At 34.8% G+C, this 21,812-nt stretch overlaps 1 protein-coding gene and 1 non-coding gene across 2 annotated transcripts; one reads left to right on the forward strand and one right to left on the reverse strand.

Moving 5' to 3' along the window:
* Nucleotides 1-3,462: 3,462 nt before the first annotated feature.
* On the reverse strand, nt 3,463-8,187 carry LOC114165893 (DHHC-type zinc finger family protein). The gene is made up of 7 exons (XM_028050517.2): nt 7,758-8,187; nt 5,310-5,402; nt 5,128-5,229; nt 4,737-4,817; nt 4,552-4,650; nt 4,368-4,463; nt 3,463-4,068 (listed from the first exon to the last, which is right to left on the reverse strand). The coding sequence occupies exons 1-7, from the start codon at nt 8,040-8,042 to the stop codon at nt 3,958-3,960; spliced, it is 867 nt and encodes a 288-aa protein (XP_027906318.1). The 5' UTR covers nt 8,043-8,187; the 3' UTR covers nt 3,463-3,957.
* Nucleotides 8,188-11,754: 3,567 nt separating this feature from the next.
* LOC114167972 (small nucleolar RNA R71) lies at nt 11,755-11,861 on the forward strand. Its single transcript, XR_003600571.2, has one exon. It is a non-coding gene; the product is annotated as a small nucleolar RNA R71 (small nucleolar RNA).
* The last annotated feature ends 9,951 nt before the right edge of the window (nt 11,862-21,812 follow it).

A 21,812-nucleotide genomic window follows, 5' to 3' on the forward strand; every position in this document is an offset into this window, starting at 1 on the left:
TATGGAATCAAAGGATGGATTTCCTTTGGTGTAGTTGAATATATGTATATACTTATATATATGTTATTTTATTGTTAGCTCACCCTATCTGCTTGTGTTTGGTTATGATCGTGTACGTAGTACACGTGAGCAGATGATGTTGCAAGTGGATCTGGTGAGGCATAGAGCCAGAGCGGGGCTAGTCTTGGGAGGAGATTTTTATCAAATTTTATTATGGTTTTGAACAAATTGTAGTCCTTTGCATTACTAAACTTTGATTTTGTAATGGAGTTTTATAATTATGGATTTGAGGTATTTTAATGACATAATAAAGTTTTAAATTTTCCACGTTTTTGGGAAATGAGGTTTCATTAATTGACTCGTATTTAATATTTCTTCATTTTATTATTTAAATTCGTAATATTACATTTGGTATCAGAGCAAAGGTTTTCAAAATGATATTTGGGGTCTGTGGGGAGTGAGCTTATCGTGTTACGCTTGCGTAACTGTTTGTTGTGTTTTGTTCTAATCTTGATTGTACAGTTATAACTTCAGTTGTGTGATTTGAACAGCTGAAATATGTGGTGCACACAAACTATGGCTAACAAGAGGAGGATGAATAATGTTGGAGCCGATGACATTACTCAAGCGATTCATCGAATGGTGAACGCAATGCAACCTATTGCAGCGCCACCCAGGGCCATAGTTGCACCTACTCACACAATAACTATGGAGGATTTCATGAAGCATAGGCCAACCAAATGTGCGAGAAAATTTGCAGAGTTCTTGAATGCACGAATGCACAGAGTAATCCAAAACATTAACCACACTTATCCAATCATATTAGAAATCATAATTCAACACATTCATACCATTACTCAATTATTAATAGAATTCACCACATATCTCATGTATCAATCCTTATATATATATATATATATATATATATATATATATATATATATATATATATATATATATATATATATATATATATATATATATATGTATACATACTCCATCATTTAAATTCATGATAGCATTCAATTTCAAGTTATGAGTAATACATGCTCATATCAAATATAAAGTAGTAGCACTTAGACTAAAAAAAACTGCACAAACTAGAAAAATTGGTAACGTCCAGAAGTCAGGAACTTGGCGTTTGGCGGTACAAAACCAGCATCTAGCAGCCCCTGCTGCGCGAAAATACGAAAATCAAAACAGTGCACTCTAACGTACATCGTCTGGCGGTAGTTCTTTACTGCCAGACGGTTGAAAAGCAGAAATCCAAAAACTGGATAATTTCAACATGCGTCGCCTGACGGCTTTGAAGATCCGCATGACAGTTTCTGTAATCCTTTGGTAAGTGAGTTTCTACATATTTATACCATATGAAACAAATATTATCCTAACCGATATAGACATATGAAAAAAATATATTATCTTAATCAATAAAACTAAATGTGATGGTAAAAGGAAAACAAATATAATTTATGTTATTATACATTACGTATTATTTTCATTTTTATTGAGAACGTGTTAACAAAAGAAATGTTTTCTTTTATAAGAACAACTAAACATGTATGCTCAAACTAAATCAATTGACATTGCATATCAAAATTCAAATATTAAATTATCAAAAATTACAACAAAGATAATACAATTTGCTCCACAAGATCACATTTTGAACACTTATATGTAGAAAATGAAGATACATACAGAGATAGAAAATATCTATTAAAATCTACCCTACAATAAAGCTCAGTGTTTGCATAAGTAGGATCTTCACCCTTTATAAAAACTTATGTAAGGAAGCTTTATTATGTATGTATCTATGAGATTTATTCCTTATGTCCCACTTTTACTTTTGATTGTAGTTAAAAGTGACAAACAAAAATACTTGTAGTTCTTAATTTCCAAGATTAAAAAGAATAATTAAAAATGACTTGTGCTCTCGTGATAATTTTAAGGAGTGTTTTGTGCATTCAATTAGTACTTAACTTTTGATTACTGAAACCTTTTTTTTGTTTATTAAAAGACGTTTGTTAGACAGTCCAGTGTTTTTTTAATTTTTTTTTATATTTTACTCAACTCTCTTTTAGAATTTTCATGTATCTTCAATTAATACCTGCAAAAATAAACAATTTTAGCCAAAGTTATGTAAGAATTTATTAACAATGACACTCTAAACCACAATTTTTTGGTAAAAACACACACAAAAAAATAAAGTGAAACTTAAGAAATCCCATTGTAAATGTCTAGAAAAAATAATTTTTAAGAAACTCATTTTGTGAAATCTAAAATAGTTTTACTAATAAACAACCCATGTCAAAAAATTCCCCTATTGTTGTTTCTAGTGCACTCTTTTCTTTCCTAATTTCTATTATTTCTTTTATCACGTGGCCTAATGCCACAAGAGAAATTTTCATGCTAAAATTTCTTTCCACGTATATCCTTCACCCTTCTGTACAAGTGGCATCAACTCCAAAACTAAAAGTACCCCTCTTCTGTTAGGATAAGCTAGTTGAATCTCAATTAATTTGTGATGAAAACCAATGGAAAGTAGCCAAATTCTTCAAACACCTTTGTATTTTCGTTCTCAATTCCCATAAATATTAAAATTGTCCCTTTTATCCTTTTTTTCATTGTGTAATCCATAAATCAAAAAAGACATCCGATGTATAATCTAAAAAGCTTACTAATTACATAAATTAAAAATGAGTTTTGACTTCTGAATTTCACAATTTAGAGGTCATTCCTTTAAAAAAAAAAACTTTTAAATTACGCAATTCAAAGTTAAAGATAACTTTTGAATAGCATAACTCAAGTTTTTTTCTTAAATAGAAAAAATTATCGGATTACAAATCCAAAAGTTATTTTTCACTTTCAAATGTATAACTCTAAAGTCAAAAATAACTTTTTAAAGTCGGAGAGAGTTAAAATACAGCTCCTTGGTTGCATAATCCAGAAGTTTCTTTTTAGAAAAGAAATAATAATTCCAATTATACATTCAAGAAGTCACTTTTGATTGTACAATCTAGAAAGGGTAAAACAGGAATTTTAATATTTATGGGAGTGCAAGGTTGCTTATGCTGGTGCTTACGAAAGATATTGTCCAACAATACATCTCAGGATGCCACAGTTTTGCTAGTGTAGTACGAAGGAATGATTAATTGCCACACTACTCTAAATAGGAAATGGAAATGTTTCTTCATCCTCTCAGTAAAATGATTACAAAAATAAAGCAAAACACTTAGATTGTTAACATTGAATCTGACATGAGTTATTACAGTTTCTTTTACTGCAACTACCGAAATTAATGTTTTCAAGACTAAACCTAACAATGACCATACAACTAACACGTGCTTAGGTTGTCTTACACCAGGTTGCATTCGTAGATACACCTGTTGTTGCAACAACCGCTAAGAAAGCAAGGATTAGAATAGAACCCAGTTCATATGTATAAATATCAAAAAGCAAAAATTAAATGTATAATACATGTATTAAAAAATGGATAATACAAATATTTAATCCAAGATACAGAAATACAGTTCTAGAATACAGAAGAACAACTTCTAACAGGGGTTAAGGAATCCCTTTAGGCACTTCCTTCCCTGTTTCAGAATTTCTATTTGTACAATAGGTTTATCCGCAGAACTCTACAGCTGTAACAGCAGAAAAAAAAAAGTCTATTCTGTGCCTAGAAAATGGGCAAAGCAATGAAGGAAAAAGAAAAAGAAAAATATCCACAAGGGCACACACATTGTGTAGTCAATTTCATCAGTTATATGCAGCAAGCAGCTCTTGACCACCTACACTTCAGCGATTGTGGGTGATTGTCATCAAGAAAAGCAACTTTGTATTGGACTAGAGATAGAACATTACCGGTCATTCAGTATTGTCATCATTCAAACTATTCATAACAAGGGTTAATACGACTAACATTGCAAATGGCCACTGCAAAGCAATGCCAAAATCTCATTTGGATGTTGAACCTTTTGCCAGATCATAGATGGTGCTGTACCTAAGTCCAGAACCTATATGGTTTGAAGAAGGCCACAGCCAACTAAGGATATTCGGTCCCAAAACCTGCAGCAATTAAACAGAAACTCAAATCCATAGTTCATACATGGAGCTTCCAAAATAAATTCTGGATATCAATGCTAGAATCTTAAGATCATCTACATATAAATAAGATATCTTAGCTTCCTTAACAGTTAACACTATATAAGGCAATATTTAAAACATGCATTTCTTAGTAAACCTAAGGAAATGCATACGATAGTCAATGACTGTAAACACAAAATATCATATTACATGTTTCTTTGTGAAAACCCAGAAAAACCACTAAACAAAAAAGACAGTGCAGTATAGTCTTCAATTCTTACAGATGTCAAATTCTCATATGGGCCAAGGTCGTATGGATGTTTGTAGATACTCCCACCTTTCTCTGCAAGCCATAAAGCCCTCACTCCTTCATGATACTGCTAACACAATTTCTTATTTCAGAAAGTTGACATTAATCTGGTAAATAAACTAGCAGTTTTTAACTAAACTTTTATCAGGTATAACCTCTATTGTGGTCTTGTTATGTAGGACAAGACAGATATGCCAACCAAAAAGCACACATAATGCTATGGATAAAGGGACCAGCAAGAGCCCAGAAACAACCTGAAAAAATAGAGAAAAAAATCATGAAAAAACAAAATGTTGAATTTGCTTATGCAAAATATGTGGTCATTTTTAACAGAACTTACATATACAGTACGGAAAGAGCTTTTTCCAATTTTTTCTTCATCCTGTATGCCATCATAAGCTAGACTACCCACTAGTAAGACCTATATAGTAATAACCAATAAATAAATGAAAAAAGATTGTCAGCACAAGCAGAACCATCAAATCTAGCTCCTTGCTTTGACAAATACAGAAAGAAAGAAAGAAAAATTAAATCAGGCTACCGACTTCATTCATGCAAGTGTAACTTGAACAAGTTTGGATTAGCTTTGTAGATAAATAATTGCTTCTTTGGAAGCTTTTAAAGAGAGATTTTGAAAAAAGAAAAACAAAATGACTATTTCCAAATAAGCACGACAGGGAAATCACAATAATAACCAACTCATAATGATAATGAAAAAGATTAAAACATACCAGGGAGTAGATGCAGGAAATTACAGCGTACAAGACAAAATTGAAGAAGACTTTATAGTTTGCATGACCCACACAGTTATTTATCCAAATGCAGTGATGATCCTTACAACCAAGTGATAACAGATTAGCCATTATCATGAAATCCAAGTTAAACATTGATTAATAATTTAGATCATTCATACCATTCGTAGAACACATCTTTTACAAACACGGCAATGATGTGCACGAGGCGGCTTATAGTGAGAACACTTTTGGCAATATCGCAAATCTCCACCCTGCTAGCAGATCCAAAAGCACATTACTTGAAAAGTTATTTTTCATGATGCTCAAATATTCCAACATTTATGGGAATCTTTTGCAGATCAGAAAATACATCCTTTTAAGCCAAATTCAAAAAATTTGTTCAATAAAATAAGCCATCGTAATATAGTATGATATGCAGCAATTTGAGTACACAAATTCACTTAAGAACCCAGAAGAACCTAACTTCAAAAACTACACAAGTTCCATACACTATACAGATACAATAATCATAAAAAAGAGCAAGAGAGACAGGACCAAGACAATTCAACAAAGGATAAAAGCAATCTTAAAATCATCATACAAAGTAGAAAAACCATCAAGTTCTAATGACTCCAGAGATCGCTTTTTTAACTTCAGAAGTAAAGAGAAAGTAGGTATTGGAAAATATCAACAGCATGCACATAAACATGATTTTGTGGTTGCTTGCAGCTGTTGCTTGCATATTGCTGTGGGTCAATTGTGACTGATGCAATCCACAACCTCAACGTGGTGTGGCTGCATCATGAGATGTGGGTGCACATTTCACATCCTTGACTAGGATAATTGTATAACACAAATTCAACAACCCAGGAGACAGGGTCCCAAACTACTCAGGCTAGAAGCAAATAGAACCAGAAGATTCAAACTGACATAAGTATTAACATAAGTGAAATGTTAATGATTCAAATGAACAAAATAAGCTTCACAGACAAATGTGAAAACCAGCAAAGGCCCTTTTTTTATATCTCAAGCTCCCAAACTTTTGGCTTTAGAAGCAACAAAGAAAAGAAAACAAATAAAGAAACTTAGTTCAAATTAGCCAGACCCATAAACCTGCCTTCAAACCAGCAACTTTACCTGAGTTTATGACAAATCATTTAATAATTCCCTATCTTAAGACCTGAGATTGTATACCTGTAAGTTCTAGGAGTTAACTAAAGTTTGAAGAATATGCTAATGAGATGTTGGTTAATAGTAAGAGACAGCATCATTCAAAGGAAGACAACCATGTACAATATAGTATACTTTAAAATGAGTAGGTTTTGATGTGCTATATTCCACACCAAAGCAAGCCTATTTTCAAATTATAATGCCAGTCTATATACAGTATTCAAGACAAGAAAAAAGCACCATAGCTTAAGCATTTAGCCTCTTGGAAATTAAATCCAAAAAGGGGAGGAAGAAATTTGTCCTGCCAAACTATATGCATAAGTTCATAAGAAAAAGACAACATATTTTAGTTCCTACCCAATGTATATACAGTATTCAAGCATATTTCAAATTATAATGCCAGTTTACATACAGTATTCAAAAGAATGCAAGAGCACCATAGCTTAAGCATTTAACCTCTTGGAAACCAAATCCAAATGGTGGAGTGTAAAAAACTTAGTCTGCTAAACAATATATATCAGTTTATAAGAAAAAGACTACAAATGTTAGATTCTACCCAATCTAATCATCTTGAAACCAATTTTGTTTCCAAATCAATAGTCACAGCTGATTAGGAAAACCATTCATTCTAGACATCAACAAACCATCGCAACAGAACTTGCATGCTTTTTACACAGAAAAAAACATTGCTGCCACAACACAACACCAAACCTTTCTTGCTTTACAAACACAACAATGAGAATGCATACATTCAATCTAGAACAACAAAACAGAAAAACTTTACCATATAAACATTCATCGTAATTGCCACATACATTGAAACCTCAAGCAAACACAAGGGACAGTTGTAGAAAACCACTAAACTCTCCAGCTAAACAAAACAAGGTTTATCCCAAGGTCAGGTTGCCTACATGAATCACAAGACACTATTCAACTCGGCTAAAACTCAAATTTTCAGCAATGTTATTCATCATACGATCTCTATTGATCACTTTTTCCGAATGTCATTTGTTACCTCTCTCTCCCCCTCTTCTAAGAGGACTACAAACTATACCATATTTAATTTTCACAGGGGCCTCCGGGGACCTTCGTTGTACGTGTTCAAACTCTCCTACTGAAAACAAAGCTCCAAATAATACCCTATCTTGTAACAGCACCACACACAGACACAAACACGCCTAAAGCGATTTGCTATGCCTCAAAACGAAGCTGCAAAATGTCACTCTTTCCGCAACCACCAGATCACAAAACAACACGAACAACAAACCCCTACGCTACCAAGCTAAGTTTCAACCGCAAGAGAATCCATTCAATTCAAGCACCTAACAATGCAGCATCGAAACAAACATGTCGAACACAAAACAAAAACAAGCAACAATGAACGACAAACGAAACCCCCAAACTCAAAAGCCATTATTTTTATTTTTTAAATTAAGTGATAAAGAAGCGAAGAAGACCTTGCGTTTGATTTCATGGATGGGGCTCTCGGCGTCTTCGACGTCGGGCATGTACGTGGCGGGGACGCGACCCGGATCCGTAGTGATGGCGGCGCGGTAGGTGACGACGCAGACGGCGGCGAGCGCAGTGAAGACCGTGGCGTTCATGATCCCCGGGGAGGAGAAGAGGCCGAGCCAGCGGTCGATGAAGACGAAGACGGTGGAGACGTAAATGTATGCGATGGCCAAAACGACGACGCTCACAGGGAGCGAGAAGGTGAAGGGCTTCCCCTTGTCGGCGGCCATCGATGGGAGAGGCGGAGGCGCCGCCGGCTAAGCCAAAACGACGGCGTCTCCGGGAACGCGCCGGAGGTTGGTTGGTTGGGTTGTGAGAGAATTCAAGACGCTGGTTTTGCCTTTAATTTACCTTGTTTAAAGATTGGGCAACAACAATAACAACAACGTCAATTTATACATACATAAATTCAAACAAATATAATAACTTCTCTCTGTTTCTCTATTCTATTCTTCTATATCTGTCCAATTTCTAATAAAATATGTGGTTTAAGGTGTTTGATTTTAACAAAACAAAAATAAATCATTTATATAATTTCAATCAAATTTAACTATCGTTTTTTCGTCCAAATGATACTTTGTTTTAAATATTTTAATTTCAGCTAATGAGTGCATTTCACTACAGCATTATTTAACTTTTTATAAGGTCGATATTTAAAAAACATATGCAAGAGGTCGGGTTAGCTATTATCTGTTCCCGCTACCTTGTTTCGTCCGAAAAAAAAAATGTCTCATTAAGTATATATAAAATTATCTACAAATTTTTCATTTAAATAAGTACCCATAAATATCTATTGATATTTTTTATAATTTTAAGTAAAATTATTTAAAAACAAATTCTTGAAATATAAATTTAGATAAAAATTAATTTTAAATTAAATTACTTAATAAAATATTATTGTAAATGAATTTAGTGTTTCTACAAAACAAATGTAAATGAATTGGGTCAAAATATAAATTTTAAAAAATAATCTTTTATATAATAACTTTAATCTCATAAATTTAAATAAAAAAAATAAAAAATATGTAATGTGTAACATCCCGTTTTCATAGTTTTTAAACTATTTAACAAAACATTTAAATTTTTAATAATTCAGAAGCAGGTGATAACGTGGATCAGAATAAAATATGATACAGTCATCCTCAAAATAATCATACATACAGCTTACACTAAACAAAGGGTTACAAAACACCCTAAGCATCTACTGGAGGAACATGTGACTAATACTGCTGGAAACATCCTAGAAACCCAATCAACGCCTGTCAAGGAAGGGTGTATCTTCGCCTGCACTTTTATTTGCTCACGTCATTCAATAAGGACGATCATTGCAAAAGTAAAAGACACACAGAACACAATAGAACTGGAAGGGTAAGCTAACTTGAACAAGGAGCAAATCATGAAATTTTCATACTAAGACAGAAAACAGACTTTCATTTCACAATCCAATAAATCATCCAATTTATCCTGACCATAACACCACACATCATTCTAGACTCGATATCCGGATTATGTAAGTGGCATTTGAGCTCTTGGTGACTTGCACTTGAGATGGTTCCTAAACTCTGCAGAGTTTTAGGCACAAGGGGTATTCACCCAACCACTCTCAAGGTAAATCTCATCACCTTATGATGGATCAGAATCATAGACCAGGACCTCCTGCTACTCCCCCTGACGTAATCCATCATACTCTACGTGAGTCTTAATGGTTACTAGGAGCGTCAGGATGTCACCAATATGAGTCCTCATGCCCTTACATTCACTAAAACCACATTCCTTAGGACTTCCCTTGAGATCCTAACTCCAACATATTCCCATTCACATCGAATTCACACTCAAATCCATCACACAGTTTATCATGCATAAAGATCACATACAAGATCAACTATCATCATTTTAAAGCAATCAACATAGCATCATGTAAGCCAAACAGTGAGAAAGCTAACTTCTGCAGGGGATCTCGCTTAGGCTAGAGAGTCTCGCCTAAGCTAGAGAGTCTATCTCGCTTAGGCGAGTTGATCTCGCCTGGGCGAGACATCATACAGTGACGAATTACAAATCCTGGGCGAACTCTCGCTCAGGCTAAACTGGCTCGCCTAGACGAGATGTTATCTCGCTCAGGCGACCCCAGCTCGCCTAAGTGAGATTTCGCACAATGACAGGGGTGAGCTTCTGGTATTTTTGCTCAGGCGAGACCAACTCGCCTAGGCGAAACTACCAGGAAATCCTCCCTATTCTGCACATGCAAGCTCGCTCAAGAACATCCCTCACTCAATTACACACCAGCAGTCTCAAACACCAATTAAACAAGCAATCATTCGATTAAAACACTCACAAACACAATTCACATCAAAATGAGTTACAGAGTTATCTTCCCTTACCTTTTTGCCAAGACTTTAATTGGTGGACTCAAGCAGATTTACAAGACAGCAGAGTTTTCAGCTTAACCTAGAGGAATCCATCACAACGACATGGAGAAGAAAGAATTTCGTGATTAGATTCAGAAATCAGCGAGTAACTAGAGGATTCTAGCTGGAACTGAACCCAATTTTAAAAGAAACCTACCTAGGAGAATGGAAGTTTGAGGGAGGGAGCCATTGAGGTTCCTGTAGGTCACTCCTTCTTGAATCTGAGTATTGAAAGGATGAATTAGTGAGAAGTGGCAGCAGCAAAGAAAAGAGATTAGGAGGTTGCTGGTTATAGAGGAGTTGAGAAGTGAGGGTAAAAGAAGTAAGGTTTCTGCCTTTAGGAAATTTTTAAAAGGGGTATCACATAATGTTAAACATTGAATAATTTTTTTGACTAATATATTTTTCACTAATATATTTTTCACTAATATATTTTTCGCTAATATATTTTTCACTAATAATTTTATTTTGATCACTTGAATTTTTTTTTAAAATTAAATAAAATTCATTAATAATTATTTGTCTTCTCTATTAATAAATTACCAGTAATTAATAAAATTAAATGTAGTTAACTAATTTTTTTAAAAAGAAAGTATCCATTAAACTATTGATTTTGTTGTTACAAGAATTCTTAGTGTTTTAAATTTTAAAAGCAGTTACAAATTTTAAATTTTGAAATATTTTTGTTGTGGTTTTGTTCTTACCAAAATTTGAACAAAGTGCTTTTGATGTGAAAAGGATGAGGTTCCTAAAAATATAGTTGATAATACTAATGGTTTGTTGTTAGATTGTTAACCACCACAGAAGAGAGTTTATTTGCAAAAAAAGTTTTCAACATTCAACTTAATACTTTCTATGACACAGATCTATATTTATAAATTTTTAGGCCATTGAATAAAAACTTAAAAAATAACCATATATTCATATATCAATGTTATCGGTATATAAATAATTTACTTGATATATTTCGTTACAGATATATTTTTTAATACTTTAGGTATGTATAATTTATTATTTCCAGGAAAAGTTTATAGTGGTTTTACCACTTCCGTTAATATCTTAATAAATAAATAAATATGCATAGAGGGAGGAAGATTGTGCAAAAAATAATTAATTTATCCTTTTTTAGAAGTATTTTGGGAATTAAATTGTCCTACTATTTTAATTAATTACAAATTAAATTCATTAACTACATTATTAAATACAATGAATGTATTCAATTGAGGGATGAATTAAGGGTTGGGATAATAACTTAAAATATTATAATAAATGTGACAAATTAGTTTGAAGAAGGATGTATCTAACAAACTATATGATAAGTTAAGTAATTAATAAATACTTAAAATATTGTAACAAATGTGATAAATTCGTTTGAACAAGGAGGTACAACATCGAAAATGACTTTAAGAGTAGCGGGGATTTTTATAAAAAGATAATATTATAATATTTTAATAATAAAAATTTTAAGTCATAAATAATGCTTCTATCCATATGGTGCAAGCCTTCGTAAAAATATTGAAGAAGCAAATGCTTAAATATCTGGTGGTGGGGGCAATTGGAACACAAATTCTTGAACCTCTCCCAGTATTCGTAGAGGCTCTCTCCAAACTACTGATTGATGCCAGAAATCTCTTTTCTTATGATTGTGGTCTTAGAAGTAGGGAAGAATTTGGCCAAAAACAATCTCCTCAAGTCATCTGATGGACCTAGGTGCAAGGTAGTACAATCAATCTTTTACATTGCCCTCCAAGGAATGAGGAATAGCCTTCAAATACACATGATCTTCTTGGACATCCTCGGGTATCATGGTGTATCACACAACATGGAACTTCTTTAAGTGCTTACACGAGTCCTCACCTGCAAGGCCATGAAACTTTGACAACAAATGGATTAATCCAGTTTTCAAAACATAAGGGATTTCCTCATCAGGATACTGAATGCACAATGAATCATAAGTGAACTTAGGTGTAGTCAGCTCACTCATTGTCCTCTCATGAGGTGGAGGTGGATATGGAGGCTGAGCCATGTTATCAATATCAAAACCAAAATCAAAATGATCAGAATGCTAACAAATAGGAGTATTGTAACATCCCATCAGGATATTACTAATTTTTAATAAAATAAAGAAAATAATAAACACGTTGCATTTAATAATACCTTATTTCCCAAAACGAGGAAAATTTAAAATTTTATTACATAAATAAAGTACTCTGAAATCCATAATTACAAAACTGGAGTTTTATCAAACAGACCATAAGCCTTTACAGTTTATTTCCAAAACCATGAAATAAAACATAAAACATAAAACTCCCGAGATATCTCCTCTCCGTGGCTAAGCTCCACCAGAACCACCTGCATTAACATCATCTTCTCCCGCGTATCGTGTACACGATCATCGTCAAACACAAGCAGATAGGGTGAGCTTAACAGATTAATCATATAAAACACGTATACATATATTAATCACCAATATACATATATATCTAAATCACCCCAATACATCATGGAAATTCTCTCCTTTGATTCCATCTCGCATGACCATAACCATGATATTTGCGTTCTACATCTCCTAGTGGGTACTTCAAGATGACCTGCTGCCATACCTATCGGTCACAACCGATAGAGCACATGCGGGAAACCATTGCTACGGATCACACACTGTAACGCCAGGTGGAGTTCCCAAATACGAACATAGTTCGCAACGTTCCAAGACTACCAAACTCGTCAGTCAACAGTTGAGGAGGGTAATCTATCTGGACCCGTCCGTACTGGCCACAACCAGCACACTCACACCGGCAATACTCGCCAACCCGAGCCACAACTCAAGAGTTTCTCATGTTCATCTGTCATCCCGAGCCACAACTCAAGAGATGTTATTCCGAGCCACAACTCAAGGAATACCACGTGCTTAAATTCCCTATCTCGAGCCACAACTCAAGAGATACGTTCTGAGCTCAACTCAAGGAACACCAACAATCCCACCTTTGAAGCATCACCAGAAGCCTTGTAGATCACGCCTACAAAACCAGCAACCCAACATTGCAGCAGCAAAATCGCTTGGCGGGGGGTACACGTGCCACCAGGCGCTGCCGCTTCCAGATTGCCTGGCGGGTGATGCGTACCACCAGGCGCCAAGTGCCTCAAAACGTCTACTGCTACCAAGTACCGCCTGGCAGAACCCTCATGACCGCCAGGCGCCACATGTTAAGTGCCTCACTGGAATTTTACCTCCTGCCTAGTGGTTCGCACTACGCCGTCAGGCGCTATACCAGAACAAGCATTGTTCTGATTTTCCTGCACCTTTACGCAACTGCTAACCCTCCATAAAGTCCTTGCACATTGCCAGAAAGTCAGTTCTCTTAATAGTATATTATTGCCACTCTCTATCCTCTATGATTCCCAATTCCCATTCTATCCTCAAGTTAATTTAAACATACCCTCAGGTTTATCACTTTCCACTAAGTAGTTTTATACCAGTCCCAAACCTTACCACAGTTGGTTTTGCCAATATTCAATTATCCTTTCAAGCTCATATAACACTATACAACTCCTAGACAGGTTAGTTACTTTCTGGTAAATTTGACACCCAATCGTAATTTTTATGCCTCACTCCCTTCTCCTTTTCATTCCCAGCCAAATTTCACTTATTGATACTGATTTAGTCACCATTTTCTAAGGTGTTAAAGTTCCATATTCTCCCTATCACAACTATACCCTCCACTTAACACATTTCAAATTCTCAAATTAACATCTTCCAATTCCATTTCCTTCCCTCACTAGACATCAAAATACCCCAAAACCAGCATTACAGCTTGCAGCCACGCAGACTCACTACCTCTGCGATGGCGCCTGGCGGCAGGCCCCGTGCCGCCAGGCGGTACATGTATTTCTGGGCAAAATCCCAGACTCTCAGCCTCCGAAATCATCCCTCGCTCCCTTTTGATGATCACTTCTACCTATCTCAGTTGTTGCTCCCCAAGAACATGATTAAAAAAATGGCACACTAACCACTTTGACTCACTCCAGCAACCATTATACTGTAATTAACCCCTTACGTTCAGTCCTACAAAAATCTCCAATATGAAAACCCTAAAGATTCATTCACAATGTTCCATCAATTTATCCATAAATTATAATGGAATTCAATGAAGTATGACATTTTATCATCTCTTAACCACTAACCCTTGATTTCTCTCCGATCAAAATCATGATAAAACGCCCAGAATGGCAAAAATCGAGCAATAGACCCGCGTCGCCTGGCGGTTCAACCAATACCGCCAGGCCCCTCATCTAGAAACCCAAAATTGGTATATTGCCATGTGTCGCCTGGCGGCCAGGAATATGCGACGAAGCGATTCCTCTTCAGGAACCCAGAAACAAGCAAAAAGGGATGTGTCGCCTGGTGGCAGTTCATCGTCCTCCAGGCGGTTTCTGGAAAATTTCCAGAAACACGAAAATTCAACAATTTAAAGGGTACAATCATGCATCTTATGCCATACAACATACAGTTCATGCTTAAACATAAACAGGTAACGTGTAAAATGTAACATCCCGATCGGATATTACGGATTTAAATAATAAAATAAATAAATAAATAATAAAATTTCATTTATTATAACTTATATTCTCAAAACACGGGAAAATTAAAACCTTATAGTAGTAATAAATAATCTTAAAACCTCTACTATAACTCAAACATAAAAATCCATAATAAAAACCAAGTTTAATAATATAAAATATTACAACTGTTCCAAAACATAATAAAAACTCTGATAAAAAAATCTTCTCCCAATACTAGCCCCACTCCGTCTCTAGGCCTCACCAAATCCACCAGCAATATCATCTGCTCCCGTGTACCGCGTACACGATCATCGACAAACACAAGTAGATAGGGTGAGCTAACAAATTACACATATATATAAATATGGCACAATTATATATATCACACAATCACACCACAAGAATTCCTTTCTTTGATTCCATACCACATGGCCACAACCATGAAAATCATGTTCTACGTCTTCTAGAGATTACCCCAAGATGTCTTGCTGCCATACCTATCGACCACAATCGATAGAGCACGTGCGGGAAATCATGTTACGGATCACACATCATAACACTAGGTGGAGTTCCCAAATACGAACATAGTTCGTAATGTCCTAAGACTACCAAACTCGTCAGCTAATTACTAAGGAGGGCAATCCATCTGGACCCATCCGTACTGGCCACAACCAGCACACTCACACCGGCAACACTCGCCAACCCGAGCTCAACTCAAGGGATACGTTCGGAGCTCAACTCAGGGAACACCAGCAAGTCGACCTTTAAGGCATCACTAAAACTTTGTAGATCACGCACGTCAAGAATAAGAACACCAATACCACTACAATACAATCGCTTGGCGGGGGACACGTACCACCAGATGCTGCACGCATCCAGACCGCTTGGAGGGTGTGATGGGTCGAACCTTTGTTCACATTAAATATTTAAATTTTGGGAATTTAATATTATTTTCGCGCTTAAGAAATGATATTAGTTGCATCATATTTGTTTGGATAATCTTAAGTTAAATAACGCAACTAGAATTTAATTTAGGTCTTTAAGATTGTAAATAGTGAATATTTTAAGTCATAAAATAAGTACCAAAATAAGAATTTTGGAGATGAATAGTTCGGGTACTAAATGCACCCCTATTCTCATGTTTACACCCCCCTTTTTCTAATTGGATTATCTATTTCTAAAAAAGGACATTTTTTGGAGCTAACTGCACCCCTATTTTCAGGTTTACACCCCCTTCTGTAATTGGACTTTTAATATGTATTTTGCACCCTTCATTTTTACTAAGTTGCACCTCTAATGTCACTTAAAATCTAGTTCACCAGATTTCGCCACGTGGCAATCCTCCACTTACTAAATTAACCAATGACAGTTTGACATATCATCAATCCTCCACTAGCTCAAATCACCAATCAATGTTTGCCACGTCATCGTCTCCTTCCCAACACAAACCCTAACCCTAATCTCTCCTTTCTCCCACCATCTCCATGCCGCAGCCACCGCACTTTACGACAACCGTCACCGCACCGCCATCGACTCACCTCCTCTGTGCCTCCAACTTGCCAGAATAGCCTGTGCACCTTCGGCAACACCCGCACCCATGCTGCCACCATCCTTTCGTGTGGATTTGCCATGCTCCACGCGGAAAATGCAGCCACCACTGCCGTGCTCACGCCGGAACGCCGCCACCCGTCGCGCTCCAGAAGCTCGAACCTGCCACTTCGCGTCGCCATGAATCCAGTCGCTGCGTCTTCTTCCTCTCGCCTCCATCTTCTGCAACTTCTCTCGCACCTCTATCTTCTGCAACTTCCGCGCCTCCATCTTCTACCACTTCTCTCGCACCTTTATCTTCTACAACTTTCGCGCCTCCATCACTGCACCATACTCGAGTTCGTGAACCTGCATAAGTCGAGAACAGTGAAGCACCACCGCGTCCATGAACGAGCTAAAATTAGCATTGTAGATCTGCCATTAACATTTGCGACCTTCGGAAACCACCTCTGCTCGTGAGGCACACTGCCTGCACTCGTTCGAACCATTATCGCAGCCAGCCCCTATATCAACCAGTTCACCAATGTGTCACTGTCAACTTGCATCTCTTCCACGAAGCACATTACTGGAAAAATGCAATAGATCGAATACGCAGTTGAACACATTCTCCATCAGAGAACCACTGGCCACAATCGGAACCTACGAAACGCCCCTTGCGGCAACCCTCACGGCAGCCAAACCCTAATTGCAGAAAGAGAACTCTAGCTTGAGAGAGACTGCTCTGACACGTGGCAGCCTCTCACTTGACAGTCAACCAGTCAACTCTAGGCAAGGGTGGTCAACATTGGTCAAACAGGCTGACACGTGGCAGCCTCTCACTTGACAGTCAACCAGTCAAGTGGTCAACATTGGTCAAACAGGCTATTTTTTACACTATTTTTGGCATGTGGTTCCTCTGTAGGAACCCTAAATGGCCTAAAAAGGAAAGGATCGTCTGGCTGCAGTTCATCGCCAACCAGACTATTTTTGGAAATTTCCCAGAACCACAAATTTTAAATGGAATATAACAATTCATACATAATCATACCATATTCAACATACCAATTAGACTTAAATTAATCAACACATGAAATTACCCTATTTAGCATGCCATTCCAATTTAAAATAAAGGTAACGCGTAAGATTACTTTATTTAGCATGTGAATTAGATTTAAAATACAGTTAACGCGTAAGGTTACTCTATTTTGCATGCGAATCATATTTAAAATAAAGTTAACGTGTAAGATTACTCTATTTAGCATGCGAATCAGATTTAAAATAAAGTTAACGCATAAGGTTACTCTATTTAGCATGTCCATCAGACTTAAAATAAAATTAAGAATATTTAATATAATTCTATTATTATATTATCACTCAACATGATCAAGAATATTATTAAAATACGCCCCAATTCATGTTTCATGATATTTAATATAATTCTATTATTATATTATCACTCAACATGATCAAGAATATTATTAAAAATAATAATAAATTAAATAACACAAAATTAGCATACATAAAACTTGAACCCAAATCCTCTCACACAACCAAGTATTCTCAACTATTTGAACTAATACTCTTCCACATAATATAAATCAATAATTAATGCCTTAAAGGCTCCCACTACCCACATTTATTAATTAATTATTTATTTAGTTATTTAATTTTCACGGATCTTACATAGAACTCCCTTATTCGTGCCCTATTTTCTGAGTGCAATTTCAGCCTTGCAAAACCCTTCTTCTAACCTAATTTTTGCCTTTTAAAGGTGCTTTAGAACTGGATAATTACCAAAAACGAATTTAAGGTTTAATGGTAATGTTTATTATCATTCATTGATTCTTTATGATCCATTTTTCAGCCACCCTTGGCTGCCCATGCATCTAGGGTTTCCTTTAACCCTTCAAATTCAAGTCAAAACTAACAATAGCAAAAATAAAGTTTAATTTGGGCTCTCCAAGGCTTGAACCCACAACCATGCCAATGCCAAATCAATGCTCAACCATTCATCCAATTCATATTTCATGCTAACACATATAATTCAAGGATTATATCATCCCACAACATGATCACATGTATAAAAATATAATAACAAATAAATAACACATAATTGACATACATAAGACTCAAACTCAAGTCCTCTTACACAATTAAAATACTCTCAACCACTTGAGCTGGTACTTTTCCATATTATACAAGTTAGAATTTAATGTCATAAAGGCTCCCACTACCCGCATTTATTAATTATTTATTTATTTAATTAATTAAATTCCACGGGTCTTACAAGTATCATATGAATAAGGAAAAGTTACAAAATATGCAAGATGCAGAGATGGGTTCCTATGATGCCTAACTCCTCTATGGAAGGTTTTATCAATTCTAGGATCTAACTTTTGTAAAATATCAGGATTCCCCTTAGTCATGCACCAACCAATCCAAAACAGCAAAAATCAACAAAAAGTCAACTAGGAATAAAATTGGCATAAATTGAAGTACCTTAGATTGACCTAAATTTTTTTGACAAAAATCCTAAAATCATGAATATGTATCACAAAAAATTTGAAGCCCAAATTGAAATCCTAACTACACGAACAAAAACACACAAAGTTTGATTGAAAATAGGGAAAAACCAAGAAAAATTAGTTAACTAGGAAAATAACTCTATTTGGAGATTTTGAAATGGCTTAACCGCTTATGCATAGGCATTGCAAAGAAAATCATATTCTACCCCAAATGCATTTTCCCTGTATCAATAACCGGAGCAAAATTTATGTCCGTTTGAAGTTTTGCTGAAAAACTACACATTTTTTTACTACAAACACTAATACAATGACTCTAGCAGCAACACACACACACTCAAACAGAAACATTGCAATGGAAACACTGAATAGAACAATAACAACACAAAATAATGCACATCAAACTTCAACCACACTTAACCCAACATCATGAAATAACACATACACAGACTATAACACACGACAAAAACGACATTGAAAATAACTTTGAACGAAAACGCTGGTCCTTGACAACGACGCCAAATTTGATCGAGGTCGTACCTAACCAAATTAAACAAATAAATATAGTACTTAGGAGTTAACCCAAGGTCGTCTCCCAGTGATCATTGTTTTCAATCAAAGCTTTCCAGATTGAACAAGGGGGGAGGGGGAAGGGTTGGCAGATTCACAATTTCAACACAGAATTAAAACATAATGACATATTTGATAAAAACGCATTGATTCTTTGATTCAAATGTAATTCCACCTATCACAAATCACCAAATTAAGCACGCTATCTAGAAAGTCTTGTGTAATCGTAATTAAACCACTAAGCGAGGATTAACATGATTTCATCACATCATTTAATCGTACCCACTAATTAAGCATATATGAGAACATCCAGAAACATCACCCATAAACATTAAGCACAAATTCATGTCTATTTCAATGCAAGAACGAAAATCCAAACATTACGCATGCCCAAAATTCGTATCCTACAACAAACCACCGTTAAAATGATGAAGAGCAACATTAACAGCAAAAAATAAGCACAAAAATCTCAAGATTTCATCACATTCTCATCAAAGACTCAATACTCCAAATTAGTTCTCCATGGGACTCGAGTTATAGCATAAACTAGAATGAAAATGCATTATAAACAAGGGGAAATTAAATTGCAATGTAAACTATCGAACCAGAATGTGAAACCCTAACATGGGTGTTGTCCAAAATGCACCAAAATGTCAAAATAGAATGGCTGTCATGAATGACTCTTCCAAGCTCTCCAAAAACGCAAAAAAGAAGATGATAAACGAAAATGAGGGTTTTGCCCCTAAAATTCTTAATCCCTCATGTGGTCACATCACCATAGATGCACAAATTTACAAAAATGTCATTATGGGGTGAAGAATTACAAAAATGTCACTATGGGTTGAAAATGTTAGCCCAAAACACTAAAGTGACGTAGAAATGACATGGTCTGGACGTGGAAATGATGTGGGAATGATGTGACCACTCTCTCTTCATCTTATGATTAGCATCCATGCTCCAAAATTTCTGCACAAAATACCTAAAAATAAATAGAAACGAAAATTAAACCAATTAATGCCAAATTAATCAAAATTCGGAATAATGACTCAATGAAGCTCAATTGATGAAAATGCACTAACAAAAAACAATTAAGCACTACACAATCATCAAGATTGGCAAAAAAAAAAACAATTGAATAAGAGAAAATAATGACTCATTAAATGTGTACCTCTTTATAATCATTTCATCTTTATGATCACGATCTTATAGATTAAATTTTTTTTATTGAATATTTAAAACATTTTTAAAAATACATATATTATTACAAAAGTTTTAAATTGTGCAAAAATTAAAGTAGATAAAACTAGAAAAAGAATGTAAAATGCTTGGAAATAAAATATTTCAAAGAGATAAAATGGAGGAAACTAAAATAAAATAATAAAATCCAAAATAAATCGTTAAAACAAATAAAATCGTAGACGTAGAAGAAAGTGAAAAGTATACTTTAAAACATTAAAATAATCCATCTATAAATATGTTTCTCTTTCAGTTATGATTTGAAGTAGCTTTTACAAATTGCTGTCTTTGTCATATAATAAGTCTATAATATTAATAAAATAAAATATTTTTTTTTAGTATAATGCCAAAGAAGTGTGGAGTTGCGACACAAAGCATGGGGTTGAATTTGTTCCAACCCTATCAATCTTTTCATTGCAGTTCTTGAATCTCAACTTCCTTTTTTTTTTCTTTTTTTTTTAATTCTTTCCTTTCCTTTTAAATAACCATTTCTCTTAGGGTTCTAGTTTGGTGTAGGGTCATATGGAAAAATGACATTTAATTCTCAAAATCCATACAATATTCATATTATAATGAAAAATTAATGAAACTCCTTTACAAAAAAGAAAATCAATGTAAAAATTAAGACTAAAACAAAATAATATTATGAATAACATAATTTTATATTGAAAGAAATATTTGTGTAATAACATAATTTATGTCTTAACTCACCTAAAACATATATTTCGATGTCATGTTTACTTAACCTATAGTCTATACTGTGAAAATATAATTACCAATGAACCATATAAAAGTAGTTATATATATATATATTAATTTTTTTATTTAGCTTATATATTTTATTTATTATTAGAATTGTGTTTCTATATTCAATTAAAAAATAGGGAAAACTAATAGATAAAATTTATTTGAAAGGTTTTGAAGAGTCCCCTTGACCCAAACCCTAAAACTCATATCTAATACTATATATAACAAGTATTCAAATATTTAAATGGATTTACAATGGGATAAAAATGACAATACTACACTCAATTTAAAAATTGCAAGAAAGGAGATTCAATCAATGTTATAAACTTAATGACTACAATAGAATAAAAAAACTAAAATTACTTCTTTATAAGCCAACCAATTTTTTTCTAACACTAAAAACTAAAATGTTTGATTGGTTAAACTTGAATGT

Source organism: Vigna unguiculata, chromosome 10 (assembly GCF_037176805.1).
Source record: "Vigna unguiculata cultivar grain cowpea cultivar isolate G323 ecotype 2 chromosome 10, ASM3717680v1, whole genome shotgun sequence".
NCBI lineage: Eukaryota > Viridiplantae > Streptophyta > Magnoliopsida > Fabales > Fabaceae > Vigna > Vigna unguiculata.